The sequence below is a fragment of the Pagrus major genome, chromosome 22 (assembly GCF_040436345.1).
Source record: "Pagrus major chromosome 22, Pma_NU_1.0".
NCBI lineage: Eukaryota > Metazoa > Chordata > Actinopteri > Spariformes > Sparidae > Pagrus > Pagrus major.
In genome coordinates, this window is record NC_133236.1 from 15,359,462 (window position 1) to 15,375,141 (window position 15,680).

Sequence of the window (15,680 nt, forward strand, 5' to 3'; positions counted from 1 at the left end):
TCAGTTCAGAAGTGTCCCATAAAGCTGAGCCTTGGTCAGACTGTCCTTCCTGGAAAGTCCCAGGGAGCCAAATTTTTGGTTGTACGGAGGAGGAGGGGGTGGAGCCGGCGGTGGCGATGTGCTCACCTGTGCAGGCAGGCTGTGCATTTCCACTTGGTAGTGCTGCAGCTCTGCAGCCATCTCCAGGGTCCTCTGGTTCAGAGACTCGGTGGAGCTGTTGGGGCTCGGGTCCACATAATCTGTGCTCTGGCCGCCAGCTGCCACGTTACCCTCCCTTTCTTTGGAGCTCCCTGAGTGGTAGAGGCTGTGCTCCGACCCCTGGCTGTCCTCGGCTCGGTACATGTGGGCTTGGCTGTGAGCCTGATGCGGTCCTGGGCTGCATTCAGGGCTTGGGCTGCCGGCTACCCACACTGGGTCCATGACACCTGCTGCCTGATGGTAATAGTCAGCCCCCTCCTGGAAGCTGCTGTAGAGCGGCCCGAGTCGGATCTTGGCAGGCCGGACGGAGAAGTGCTGCTCTGAGAAGCTGTAAGGTGAGGCCCGGCCTGGGCTGCGGTAGCTGTGGGCACTTAAGTCCTCCACGCTAAGTTGTCTCCATCGGCCGATTAGCTCCTCCTCCTCGGGGGCTAATGTGCTGCCTCGACGACTGTCTCCGTAGGCAACACTTGGGGATGAAGAGGGAGGGAGCGGCTCGTAGGGCTCACTGAAACAGGAGGACATGGTGCGGCTGTAGACAGGCGAGCTGCCGTTCTGGTGGTGGCTGAGCTCCGTCTGCTGGAAGGGATGAGCGTTGGCAAAGCCTCTTGGACTGTCCCTCTCCCAGGATGAGTCACTCTTTCTCTCAAAGTCCCCTGCATCTCTCCAGTCCATGTAGAGGGAATGGTGGCGCGGGGAGGAAGCAGCACTGCTGGGCGGGCCGTTGCCTTTGTCTTCAGACCCCCCTCCACTGAAGCTGGAGTAGGAGCTTGAGCCTGCTCCTAGCGTGGCAGGAAACTTAGCAAAGTGCTCTTGGGAGAAACCAGCCCTCAACCCCACCGAGCCCTCCTCTGGGTTGCTGTCGGTGGAGTTTTGGGGCCCGTATAACAGCTTCCTCTGACCGTGGAGGTCCATGCTGGGCCTCCTCTCGCGGTGCCGGTCATCGGGGCAGTACAGGGCCGTGTCGCTGCTGTACAGGTCAGATTTGTAGGCTGCACGGAGCCCCAGCCGCTCTCCTGGACCCACACGCTCCAAGATAAAAGCGTGGTCCTGGGTTTGGGGGCTGGGGGAGCGGGAGGCCTGGCTGCTGCTGCAGGCCTCGTCGGGCTTCTCGAGTACTTTGGCGATGAGAGAGGCCGGGACGGTGTCAGGGTACGTGTGACAGAGAGGAGACTCCTCCAAGTGCATGGCCAGTCGCTCCTGCAACTCAGCAGGCAGCTGGAGGTGTCAGAGAGAAGAGAAGGGCAGGGAAACACATGATGTAAGTGTTGCTGATGGAGCAGATGGAGCCTGACTGTAGCATGAGCTCACAACTTTCTCTTATTATGAATTTTTGCTGAAGGTTTTGCGTAGTACAACATTTAACAGGGTGTCAATAACATCTTTGGGACCTCGGGGCTTCCAGAGACTTGGATTACGCTAGACGAGCTGTATGGAGCCATGGAGGCTGTTTTTTAAAGGTTTTAAACAAGTCCCCATCTACATTAGTACCTCAGTTGATGTGAAACTCCAGAAATGTTTTGTGGAGTTCGAAAACTTCACCCAACTTTGCATCACCATGAGGGTGAGTATGTAATGACTCAATTTTCATTTTTGGGTGGACTTATCCTTTAACATGAGAAGTCTATATTACATTTACACTCAATCAATTGATAGAAATATCTGTAGCTCATACTACATTGTACATTTTAAATGTAATGTACTGCAGTATGTGTGTCAGTATGTCGCATAGTATAGAAGGTGATGTCTGAACAACATACACCTGTGCAAAAAAGTGGATCAGACCGGCATAGTTAGATATACTGGTATGTGTGACTGTAATAAAAAATAATGAAAGTGTTCAGTCCCAGTGACAAGTGCCTGAACAAAAGAGAAAAAATGAAAGATGAACTGAGGAAAAGAAAAGAAAGACGCTTTATTCCAAGCAATAAAAGAAGCCTCCATCCACTATCTGTGCCTCTCCATAGCAACAAGCATTAAGCAGCACATCATCAACAGGAATCTAGTCAGTTGTTCCTAATTGGCAATGAGAGGAAGGCTAATTATAACTTTGTAGATAGAGAAAAGACAAATACCACACAGGACATGAGAAGACATTTTATCATAACAGTTTTATTACAACTTGGACCAAACTAAACGCCACTTAATTACTGTCCACGCGTTTTTTTATTTTTTTATTTATTTGGGTCTGTTTTGAACAGGATCACAATTAGCTTTTTAGAAAGCATTTGAAATGCTCTCCGTGCTTGTTTTGCAGCAAAACAAACGACTGAAGCACTTCAGTAGGCGCTGAAGAGCCATTGCACATCTCAAAATGCTGCAGCGCCATTCATCAATATGCTTTCGATTAGCTCCCGCCCACAGGAGCAGCAGACTGGTGGACATACAGTGAGTGCATGTATAGCCTCTGACCCCCATTATGTTTGGCGGTATGCCAGCAGAACAGTTTTTCACCCTTTAACAGATCGTATACCGTGCAAAGCGAGGGGTGTGCATGTGTTTGTGGGGGATATTTTATGAGCCTTACGCAACCAGTCGCAGTTTGCATTGATATTTCCATTCAGCCATATGGGCAAAACGTAGAGAGGCAGACTTTTAACCTTGTGGCTTTAAAATCCACCCTTGTCACATGGGCGCGGCACACGGCCCAGGGCTGATGCAGCGAAAAGTGGCGCCAAGCTGGCCTGGTGTTAAAACACTCATCAATACCCACATGCGTCTCTTCTCACAAGCAGGAGAGCGTGATGAGGCAGCGCTCTGCTCTCCCATTTACATTTTGCCACATACTGTAGTTTTAGCTCCTTGAACAGTCAGCTGTCCGTCACATTCAAGCACAATCTGCCTTGAAGTAGTTTACGCGGTGCTTCACATTTAATCATTGGCAAACAATTACATGATTACTAAACCTGGAGCAGTGTAATTTCACTCCGACTTAGCTGCATATTAAGTGACAGGAGCAGAGACTTTACTTCAGGCTCCTGCCTCGCTGATGGGTGCAAACACAAGATTTGTGCTGCTGTTGTGATACTTTTCATGTCTGAGCTCACATGTAATTTCAGCTCAGTGCCAAAAGAATGAAATGAGAATGAAAGCACGCATGTAAAAAAAAAAAAAGTACTCCAAAGTACAATTAATTTAAGTATACCTCATGAGCGTGATTAATGTACTGAAAGAGTTCTTGACTGTTCTATTTTTAGACACCATTAAGATGCACTTTAATATAATTAAGAACATTTTTTGGACGAATGCTGTACTTTCAAAAAATGTACTTTTTTTCTACTTCAAGTATATTTCAATCCATTTTTACATAACTGCTATCGCACTTATATGATATATAAGAAATATATTTATAATTCAATCAAAATGTGTGGAAAAAGCATCGTAAATATAATTTGTTTGAACTTAAGTGCACTTAAAATTTGGTTAAAAAAGTCATTCCAGTTACAAAGTCAACTGGGTCATTTCTGTTTTATCAAAATCGCAAATAACAACGTCATTCAGTCTGAAATAGAAATTGATCCCCAGTAAACCTGCCTTTTCTATCCATATCTATTCCATATCTATCGCCATGTGCGATAGATATGGAAGTTTATTTAAGTATTTGAGTCAGCTGTGTAGCCACAGGTGTGCTGGACGTGCCTGTGCCATCTAAATCTGAAGTCTGAAGTGAAAGTTCAAATGAGTGTGAAGTGGCAGAGGCACACACGCTATTCAGTTGGCGATCAGTGACAGATCATTGCAGAAAAGATGTTAAAACAAGGCTTTTTAAGGAGCTATGCATCAAGAAATAACTAACTAACTAACTAACTAACAGAACAAATAACTACAGTCAGAAAAGGGCCGTCTAGGGAAGCTTATAAACCCTCCAGAGTCTCTAAAGCAAAACTGACCGCTCCAGCCACAATGTAACTGTTACCGATCTATCAGCAATAGTCGAACGTGCAGATGTTTCATGTGTCGACCATTACAGTCTCCACAACTCAAGGTTTGACGTCGCTGCAACAGTTGTCCTATAATATTATTGGGGAATTTATTGCAGCATTAAACAAAGAAATAAGGTTACAGGAAGCCTCAGCCACCTTATTTCTTGAAACTATCACATTTTGCTGAGCAATAGTAAACTACACAACTGATCTAAGTATATGAATGGTGCATCAAGATACTACAGTCAAGTACACTTAACTGTATTTCAGTATATCTTTAATTCTAAATGTTATCTGTCTGGTCTGACACACAAGAAATGGACGAATGTATAACACAGCACCGAAAAAGCACAAATGTTATCTTTTAAAGGTGTACTATGTAATATTTGGCCACTACTTGAATTCACTCTCCAAACAAATGGGGCGCTGCGCAGTTTATCAACAGAGCAACTGCTAACTGCTGCTACCTGTAACTGCCATTCGCTAGTTAGCTTGGTTAGCCATGCAGCTAGTGGTCCGGACTGGAAGCTCGTGGTGGGATTAAGAGAAAGGACGAGCAGGGGCTAGCTGGTCGGCATGCTAACCTCAGAAGATATCTCTTCAACACAATCTGCAGATGTCTATGAAATTTCGCCAAAACTCGTATTACTTCACAATTTGTTGATCATTTTCGTTATTTTGCGAATCTTTTAAACTTAAATTCTTGGATATTGCACATTAAAACCTAAAAAAGTAAGAGTGACTGTTGAATTAATCTCTGATGTGTGATGTTTCACTCATTATGTCTCTCAGAGCAGATCTACAGTTCGTAAAGTAAACGACTTTATGTCGGGACTGTATCTTTCCGCAGGAGTTCAGCTGTGGTACATCAGCTACAAACTTTCTAAAACCTTGCCGCTCTCACTTCTCTCAGTTGAAGGTTATTTTGCCCAAAAAAAAGGCAGCTTTAATTCTCGAAACTCTGCCCTCCCTGCGGTGACCTACAGCAGTCACCGCTCCACCGTGTCTTGTCTCTTATCTCTCCTGCCTCAAAAAGGGCAAGATGACCTTCAGTTACGAGCAACATTTTTATGCCCATCTTATGTCGTGAGCTGAAAATTCATCTCCCTCACATCACATCTCCTCCTCCTTACAAATCACAGCGATTTCTTTCTCTTCACTTGGCGCCTGCTGTATTGAAAAAGTATCTCATAAATGATAATTCTGGATTCACATTAAAGTTTAGGGCAAAAAGGCTCCCTTTGGTTGCTTGTGACCTTTTATAAAGTAAAAATGTCATTGTGTTCTTCTGTTACACTTAAACTTCTATGGATTTGTACTGAGACACTGAGAGCTCAACACACTGTATATTAAAGGTATACTATGCCGGATTTTCCTGAAGACAAATGTGTATATTACTCACCGCTGCCTGTTTTGTCTTATTTTCTAATTATTTTACCGTGTTCCAGATCTTTATGGGCATCAGCAATTCTGGAGAAAGGTATTCGTTAGTTGAGTTGCATTCCCAGGTTTGTTAAAAACAGAAACCATCCAATCTTGCATAGTATACCTTTTAGGAACCCCCAACTTGTCAAATACAGCAGCTTGTTCGTGGCCTCAAGCTTCAAACAATGACGCTCTACCTACCCCTCTAGCATCAGTTTTCATCATATGAGGGGCAAAAAATACCCATGTTACATACAGTTACACTTCCAAAATAAAGCTTGCTGACAAACAGTTCACATATTATGACATATTATGATTGAAAATGGTCACGACTTTTACATACTTACGTAACACAACTTACAAACAAATCAATCTTGACTCTTAGTCACATGTGGGACGGGAAGTCTTGTGTATAACCACCCAAAAAAACCCTGACTTTGACTTTTACTGTCCTTTCTGCTACTGCACTAGAGGGGAACAGACTTGTGAATGAAGAGAAGATACAGCCTGCACACTTCCAGGTCAGCGTGACCAGATAAAGATCCAAGTGAGATTGAAACTTTGTCTTTATTAAACTTCTGTGTGGAGTAATTGTGCAGGAGTACCCTCTTTTCATTCACACAATTTCCTGATAGCCTTGCACCTCTGTAATGCTTGTATAACCAGCCTAATCTTCTTCAACCAAAAAAATTTACAATTTCATTTCATTTTCCAACACCAATTACAGATATCTGATATCTTTGATCAATTTGTGAGTCACTAACATGGCAGCAACAAGCATGTCCCAGCTGTGTTTATTACTTTTTAGTGTCCCCCTGGAAATATTTTCTGTTGTTGTTTGTCATCTTGCAGCATTTTCTGTATTTGGCCGTGTTTTCTAAGATGTTTTCCTTAATTACCTCCGCCAAGGAGGTTATGTTTTCACTCATGTCTGTTTGTTTGTTTGTTTGTTGGCTGGTTTGTAAGCAGGATTACACAAAAACTACTGAACAGATTTCGACAAAACTTGGAGGGAGGATGGATCTCGATCCAGGATTTTTTCCTCACTTTTTTTTTTTTACAGTACAAGGCAGTGTGTTTTTGACATTTTCATTAATTTCTCAGGTATAATGTGTGGATATTGAAGAAAAAATCAGGTGAATATAGGAGGCCAGTATCGATGAGTGAGTACAATTTGATGTGGATCCTAATAAAAATTTGGATCTAGCAGATTTGAATCTGTTTTATCTGATATTGGATTTGGCTTGATTGAATTAAAGGGGACTGTTGGGTCTTGGTGGAGGTATACACTCTACTGAGTGCCATTCACGTTTGCTTCTACTTGCATGTGTTTTCTGAAGCTGCAGAGCGTTGAGCTCAGATGGATAGATTTGATTGAAATCTTTTTAGAAATTGCTGAAACTGGATCAAAAATATTTAGAAAAGCTGAATTTTCACATATAAATTTGAGCTTGATTGCGAGACAGAGTGTGTGAAAGTGAGTGTGGCGCTCACCTCAGAGAGCTGAGCCATGTACAGAGACTTGTTGCAGTGCAGGAGCTGGGCAGCCAGGTTACAGTCCTTCCTGTACAGGTCCTATGGAGCCACAACATCACCACAAATGGAAGACGAGACATAACATTTGTGAGTATTTTCCACAGGTTAGGTCTGACTTCACTTCAACCCCATAAAACTTACTTTACTTACTAAATTAATAAGAGCTAAAGTGTTTTTAAAAGCTTCTATTTGATGAGTTTTATTATGACAACCTTAGTCAAGCCTGGCAAAACAAGTTCCTGAGGTAATTAGGTTGATTCCTATTTTTCTCTTTATCTAATTATCTACATGTAGAACAGACAGGTACGTCCAGGTGGAGGAAACAAAAACTTATAAAGAGGAAAATGTCTAATTAGTAACAAATTAAGCCGATTGTTTTGGTTCAAGGCAGGAATTTACTGCCACAGACAGTATACAAAGCGAAGCTAATGAGCGAGACTTCATCCTCTAGAGATGAAACTATAAAGAAGCTCTTACATTGTCTTCTTGCAGTTTCTCGATGGTGAGCTTCGCCTCCATCAGGTGGTTGTTGAGAACGATGATCTCTCTGCTCAACGCTCTCTTCTCATCGTCATGGTGCTGAGACTGACGCCAAGAGAGCAGTTTTAGAAATTAACAGCACGGGGAGAAGACTACACTTATAAACACTTAAATGATCACATTGATCTGTGATGTTTTGCTTTAATACTTTTGTTTTACCTCCAAATGAAACAGGATATAACATAACACGCAACAATAACACACACGAGTAAAAAGGTTCTGTCTTCTCTCTTTCCCGACTTTTCCTGAGTGGAACCGCACTCAAAGTCTATCACTGTGTTTACCTGTCTTGTAATTACATTCCCTATAGTTGTGGAGGGCCACGGGATCAGATGGGTTTGTGGCACCTCCGGAGTAAACAAGCTTTACGATTACATAGAGACTTACTCAGCACCTCTCTCACCCTTGAGGAGGAGAGACGTGAGATGAATCGGTTACAGCTGATGAGGGGGGGAAAAAAGGCTGCTGGTCGTTATTGTAAAACATATTTTAACACAGTCTTTTTTCCCACAAAAAGCCGGTTGACCCTCAGCTCCTTATTAACCAAGTATCTCACTGCAGGAGCATTATAATCACAACGACGATGACGGCCGTGATGATTATCATCTTGTGCTGTAACAAACCCATTCGCTGAGCGTTTCCAGCTGTCTATTCAACAGCAAAGACACCTGATTGTCATACAGTGTTCTCGGGCAGGCTAGTTAATTGTATCTTTCCACCGGCACAAGCAACGTCTGACAAATGAAGTGAGGTGCGGTGCACTGAGGAACAATGGGTTTGCTATCACTCCGCCATTGGAGGGAGGACAACCAATTGTAATAGGCCATAATTAACGTCAGTGGTACCAACAGCAGGGCATATTCATATTCAAATTGGCTCTCTGAGTGTTCTGTAGCACGTCTAAACCTCATGACTTGCTTATGTGCTTCTCTTTCTTCGTTGTCTGCAGGTACTTAACCACAAGCATGGGAATTCATGCACACACACACACACACACGCACACACGCACACACAGAGAGGCTTAAACACTTACATCTCTGTGGATCTTTTCCTCTAGATCTTGGTTGATCCTCTGCAGTGCTGAGTAACTGCTTTGTATTCTAAACAACACAATAAACAGCATTGCTCACTTGCAGATCATACAGTAGTACAGTAGTAGTAGCAGCCAGAGACCTCTCCAAACTGGAAATAAGCATATCGGCAAGCTCAGCAGTTTACAAGTCAGAGCTGAAGCGCACTTGTGAGCTGTTTTCACATTTCACCGCACTGATATGATGATTTAGGGAATGTTTTAGTCTATGATTTGTGATCCAGAAGGCACAGAGATACTGTATAAGGCAGGGGACCCCAAACTTTTCCCCAAACTTTTTCTTTGACTTACAGTCATGGTACTGAAATTAAATTCCAGGGAAATGGTTCGGACAACAGTTACTATATCACTGTTTTATTTTACAGATCCTATACTATTATAAGAGGAGATATCCGTAAAATCTACAAGGAGGCTTTCCTGCAGAGAGCTTCATACATTTAGTACTAATTAAAAGAATAAAAGATTTATTTTGCATGTTTCTTTTTAGATGACAGGGAAACCATCCTGTGCTTGATGAATGAGATGATGATTATCACGAGCCGCACGTGTCATAAAATCTCATTCTATGAGAAAAAGTCAGCTGGTCCTTATTAGCAGCAAGTGAATAGTTACATGTTGTCCTATTTATTTATGTAAGGTCTTCTCCTAAAACCTCCACAGTCTATTACATCTCTCCTCACATTAAAGCTGCTGCTCACTGGACCAGAACACAAGACCGGCTAACTTAGGTACTCGTGGGGAAACACTGAAAGTGCAGTGCAGCGCTTCGTATCACGTGAATAGAGTGAAAAATAAAGCATTAATAACTTCAATATCTCATCCCACTGGATTAATTTTAATTTCAAACTGTATACTCACATGCGTGACCGAACTATCTGTTAATATGTCCCCTGTCTGTAGATGTTTTTCCTGCTGTGCTCAGGTTTCTTATACTAATTAAAACTAGGTACTATGACGTCAAGGGTTGCATTGTGGGTAATGTAGGTGCCAGGTATTGATCAGGAAGAAGAATGTATTGAAAAAGACTATATTTTTGGTTCAACAGCTCGTCAGATTCACTTCTGCGGTCCATCGTGAATCTGACGATGTATTAAGGGGGAAATTATGCATTGGAGGAGTATTCTTTAACCCATTAATGTCCACAGTGGGAATTTATAGTTTCCTTTACAGTCGTTAGTCCTGGAAATTTATGTGAAATTATCCTTAAATGCCTATCCCAGTCTGGCCCAAAGTACATTTAAAGCTGTTTTTGAACCACTTGGAGTACAGGCATGGTTTTTGCCTCCTTTGAAAGGTTATAAGCCAATTTTTCACCAAGCTGTCAGAAGCTCTGTAAGTGCTATGGCATTTATCTAATGGTGTTCGAACACACTGAATTATGTACTTATTTGTCCACATCATATAGTGTTTCATGGTCCAAGTTTACATTAGATAAAAATATCACTCTGAAAGAAGAGAGAGTGGGTCACTTGTCTACACAATCACCCATTGGCTGTTGTGGGCTCTAGGGCGGGCATATAAGCTCATATCTGTTCAAATCAGCTGTCTGTCAAACAGCTTGGTGAACAAGCCGGACAGGCCACTGACTTTTAACAGGTTTTAAAGTACAGTACTTGCTAAGCTAAATACAAATCCATAATTTTTTTCAAATCAGTACATTTTTCTTAACGTTTTTTGTTAACTTTCAAACTTTGTCTTAACTGTCATGGTTGTGGTTTTGTTCTGTTTTAGTTCTGCCCTCATGTGTCCTGTTTTACTTTCCATTTCCTCCCTTAGTGAGGTTTCCTGCCCTTTTTTTCTGTGTTCACCTGTGTCCTATTAGTTAATCAGCCCTTGTGTATATAGTCTGTGTGCTTTGCTGTGTCTTTGTCAGTTTGTCTGTTCAGTTTCCCGTCCTGTTCTTCTCTGTCCCTGTGTCTCCCGGTTTCATCTCCCCCTCTTGTCTTTCTGGCTTTTCTTCCTCGCGTTTTACCAGCTTTGTACTTTGCTTTTCATTTGTACTTTATTTTGGTTTGTACTTTGTCTTGCTTTTATTTCCTGTATTTCTCCGGTTTTGTTTTTTGCCTTCGTTTGCCTTGTGTTGTTGCCTCTTCTTGGATTTCATAGACTTGGGGTTTTTTCATCTTTATTTAATAAAGCTCGCTTCTGGTTCTTTATCGGCCTGCGTGTGTGTCTTACATTAGAACTTTAAACTCAAGACTTTTACTTGGAATGGAGTACTGCGGTGTAAGTACTTTTACTATTACAAGATCTGAGCACTTCTTCCACTTCTGTGTTACGGTATGTTGTCGTACCTGCGCAGTTTATCAGTGAACTTGTCCAGCTCCTCCTGTGCCCGGCGTAGCTCCGTCTCCAAGTACTGCCGCGTGGAGTCAAACTCGCTCTGCAGCAGCTCCAGCTTATGTGTCGTGTAGGAAAGCCTCTTCCTTAAGTCCTCCTTCTGCTCCAGCAGTGAGCTGCACACACACACACACACACAAACACACACAGTACAGCAGATGATTGTGTTCGGGGCATGTGGGGGAGCAAACGAGCTTGTAACTCGGGTGTATATCTGTGTCTAAATGGACTACATATCTTTGTAATGCACCCCTGAATGCCCATGCAGTGGTGATAAGAACGTCATGAGAGAGTGATAAAAGTGGAGAAGTTGTGTGAGAAAGTGCTTTGTATGAAGAAAACATGAGACCAAAACACAGATCTCTAATTAAGAAATCCAGGCAGGGGTAAGTGAGGACACAGAGCTTTTTTTTTTAATAAGTTTTACGTCATTTGATCTCTGAGCATGAGATCTCTTTTTCAGCATTAAAGCGCTGCAGCACATCCCAGAAACCCAATCATCAGTGAGATTGGTCCCACCGAATAGAAAATAAGAGAGAGGGTGTAATCTGTGATGAAATATGAGCCAATGAACTCTAATACATCATATGAATAGACTGTGAAGGCTCAGATTTACAGAACAGCGATACCCCCCACATGTAATTCAGCCAGACAGCACAATGATGACTATTTTCAGAGTATGTGCATTACCTGGGCTTCAATCTAATAAAAGGGCAAGTGTGAGTGGGAAAAGAGGAAATGTCTGTTGCCGTGATGGATCTGAGCGTGCACGGCTGGGCTTAATGGACCCTGTATTGACGGACAGATGGAGGAAGAAGGGTAATGACTCTATCTGCAGCCGGATAACAGATAGTGGAGAGAGAATGGAGATGTGACCACGTCGCTCTTTTCGCTTCCTCTCTTTGTCTCTTTTAACAAGATCGTAGATGCAGAAGGGTGGGGGCTGAGAGAGACAGAAATAAAAACAGGTTTCTTTGAATGCTTCCAGGTATCATCCAGTTTCCAGCTCATTAAAATGCGTCATCAGTGGGATGAAAGGTAGAGCGGGTCAGTCGGCACTTTCTACAGATGGTAAGACTAATAAATATCACAAGTCTAGCCATTTGTGTAATTATGTCTACATTTTCACTTTAGCTGGATTATTCATTGCAAACACATGAACGCTCCACCATTCAGGAGTAGGGTCACTGACATATTATATGAAAATCTCCTAAGCGAAGGCATTTAAACAAAAACCCATTCAAAAAATCCACTGACTTTGAGACAAGGAACAGGAAGTGCAAAAATGATGAAGGGCCCTTAAAGGAGAGATATTATTCTCATTTTCAGGTTCATAATTTTATTTTGGGTTGCTACTAGAAGAGGTTTACATGTTTTAATGCTCTGTTTTAGTCTCTTCTACATGCACAAGAGCCTATATAAAACACTGAAGGGAAATATTCTTGAATATAGTACCAGGAAACATCCAACTGGTTTCTGTCTAACTACTGCTGACCATATCATTTTAATTTCCAATAGTTTCTATCGAACTTCCTCTCAGCAGGCCACAGAATTGAAGTTTGTTGTTGAAGCTTAATTTTCAACTAATTTATGGCTAACATCTGCTGATCATGCCTGCTTAAGTACAGAAAGTATGTACAGAAACTATTTAGTGGCCTGCTGAGGGGAAGTTAGACAGAAGCTTGTTGAAAGTTTCCTGGAAATGCATTAAAGAAATGATCAGATATTAATTAACGGCTTGTTGGAAAATAGCAAATTGTTATTATCACATATTTTGGGCCAATTTTCAATCAATATTGAGGTATTTATTGTGGTAATTTCAGGGTAATTTCAAATATGCTGTTGCCATGAAATTTCGAGACCTATAAAAGGAAGTGTTACCGAAATGTTTATACAAATAAAACACCACTAACGACAGTCCTGGGATAGGATAAATGTTAAATAAGGAAGTATTTTTCTCTGTAAAGGTTAAATTAGAAATGATATTTTCATCTCGGATCTGGAGTCTTGTTTGTTTTTCAGGTGACTGCGACGACTTACGTGGAAAGCTGCAGCATCTACTGTACAACCAGGTCAGTGAGTAAAACAATACCTGCCCAAAGTGATTCAATGAATGTCTCAACTGACTGGCTGGCATTTCAGTGCTGCATTACCCAGCAGCCCCCACCTACCGCTTCTCTTTTAGTGGCGGGCATTCACAGGGGAATACAGGTGTTTGCTGTTTGATATAGGATGAGTTTACGTGAAGTAGCTCCAGGGATGAAAAAATCCCCCATTAGTGACCTCCTGTGTGAACGGGAGCTGAGTCAGACATAATGAGTGCTTTCATTCCGGTGAGATGAGATGACGAGGCAGCATGACTTCTGGGCTCGTAGAGGCGGGATGAGGTTGCCGTAGCACCGTTGGGTGGCGAGAGGAGACACCTCGTGGGCGGATGAGCGGACAAACAGGTAAAAACGAGGACGGATGGAGAGATGGCTTCTGAGAGTTTAACTCTTACCTCTTTTTCGGATGTTTGCCGCCATTTCGGGGGACTTTTAAGGCGGTTTTGCCAATGTATATCTTTTTCATGGTTTGTCTGTGTTCCTTCCCTCTCATGTGTTTATAGGGGTTGACCACAGGGAGCCTTCATGTGTGTTAGTTTCCCAAAGGAGACCAGCTAAGTCTGGCCTGAAGAGTTACCGAGTGCTCTACCTGTGTTGACCCTGCCAAACAAAGCAAACACACAAGTTGGCAACTGTTAGTAACTACGGTTCAACCAGGGATCCTGTTTGAAGGACAAAGTCGAAATATATTCTGCAATGATAGTCATTATAACGGCATAATTCCCCACAGTTTTGGACTTGGCAGGAAAAGAAGAGCTGAAACAGCATTAAATGCTGCACTAAATTCACAGTAACAGATCATTTTGAAGGTTAGCAGCTCTTAAAAGGTTAAAAAGCCCCCTTGGCGATGTAGCTTTGAGGCTAATTTTAGTTTTCTTCGTGCACATTTTCCTTACAACGTCACACTGTGTTGTTTCCTGTGAAGATACACTGGAAGCGGAAAATGAAAGTATCTGAGACATCTGTGGTAAATGTCAAGTTTTGGTCTCAGTGCTTCAGACTTAAAGAGCAAAAGGCTTCTTTCTGTTTTACAGCAAAGTTCAACAGTCATACGAGGACGAATCTATAGAAAGAGAGGCGGGATGTGTTCCACAGCTTCCACCTTTGTTGAATTTATTTTGGTTAAAGGAAATATTACACCCTTACAAACAGCTTATTTGTTCTTTTTCCTTAGATCAGGGTTTTCATGTATTAAACATTTAGGGAAATTGGGATATACGCCTATTAAAGGATAGGTTCACCCAAAACTTAAAATGTAGCCATTATCTAGTCACCTCCAAGCCGATGGAAAGGAAAAGTGTTTTGTCGTCCACAAAACCTTTTTGGAGATTCACAGCAAAACAATGTTGCAGCATTTTTCTAATCAACTGATGGGGACTTGTTTTAAAATGTAATAATAACTGAAAAAAAAACAAATAAAACATAAAATGGCTCCAAACAGCTTGTTCGGCCAAGTCTCCAAAAGCGTTGAGATGCAAAATTATTATTATTATTTTTAAAAAAACATAATTTACAACCTTTTTTGGAGCCAAAATCTCGACTTTGGTTGCTAAGCTAAAAGTGTAAGCAAACTCTGAGAACGTCTTGACTCATATACCATCAGGAAACAACCGAGCAGTTTCAGACCTCGTGAGAAGATTCAAGTATTGATCATGTCTTCCTCAGTTCAATGGCCCTTTGGTACATAAGAGGGTGACCATCCAGCTGACTCTCATCTGACTTCCTCACAACTTAAACCAGAGAATCACACATCACCACATCTATACATTGATTTCTATCTTTAAAATGTTCAATTCCCACATTCCCATTGTGAATGTGGGAAAAACAAAATATTATTAGATGATGATTAGTTAAAATATCATAGCTCAAGTATTTAGATAAATGTTTTTGTGGGCTACAAAACTTCACCCCACTTTCAATCAGCATGAGGAGTAGATAATGACTGAATTTTCCTTTTTGGGTGAACGTACCCTTTAAAGCCCTTGAAAAGTATTTCCGCACAACAAACAAACATCTGTTGGTGTTATTTATTCTTCTTCAGGCTAGTTTGATCAGATTTTGACAGTGGTCTCAAAACAACCAAACAACCCCTCAACTGTCGCCACATGTTTCTGATTGAAACACGACATCAGCTTTCTCCATCTGAGCCACCAGTCCAGGGCACAGAGACAAAGAAATACAGAAATCCCTCGTGTGAAATGACTAAAGGTTTTCTTAATTTAGCAGGAAATGTTGGTTTTCATGTAGAATCCCATTGAAAATAGATTTTCAGGCCCCTTAAGAAGAAAATAAAATATTCCTTGTTGCTTTCGTGCCTGTATTTGTGCTCTCATTGGTCACAAACCTGCTTTGTTGATGAAAGGCCTTTGTGACAAGCTGACATCAGACTTATCAGTAAAAACAAACATCCCTCTGAGCCTTTCTCACAGACCCGATGTCTTCATCGCCTATGTGTCCAAACACGCAGGACATGATCTGACACATCCACCCAGTCCACAGGAGAAGAGTTTGACAAGGCCGATACAC

General features: G+C 42.0%; 1 protein-coding gene across 1 annotated transcript; it reads right to left on the reverse strand.

Moving 5' to 3' along the window:
* On the reverse strand, positions 1 to 13,647 carry LOC141017545 (brain-enriched guanylate kinase-associated protein). Its single transcript, XM_073492236.1, has 6 exons — positions 13,550 to 13,647; positions 11,004 to 11,165; positions 8,653 to 8,719; positions 7,557 to 7,664; positions 7,038 to 7,118; positions 1 to 1,413 (listed from the first exon to the last, which is right to left on the reverse strand). Exons 1-6 carry the CDS (start codon positions 13,645 to 13,647, stop codon positions 1 to 3), a joined length of 1,929 nt encoding a protein of 642 aa, XP_073348337.1.
* Positions 13,648 to 15,680: the final 2,033 nt, after the last annotated feature.

What these genes read in the sequence shown, in the direction of transcription:
- LOC141017545 (XM_073492236.1), bottom strand. Translation starts at nt 13,647, where the DNA reads ATGAGAGGGAAGGAACACAGACAAACCATGAAAAAGATATACATTGGC. An exon ending in AGGAAAAGATCCACAGAGAT is followed by an intron (nt 7,665 to 8,652) that starts GTAAGTGTTTAA and finishes TCTTGGCGTCAG; the next exon opens with TCTCAGCACCATGACGATGA. An exon ending in ACATGGCTCAGCTCTCTGAG is followed by an intron (nt 1,414 to 7,037) that starts GTGAGCGCCACA and finishes TGACACCTCCAG; the next exon opens with CTGCCTGCTGAGTTGCAGGA.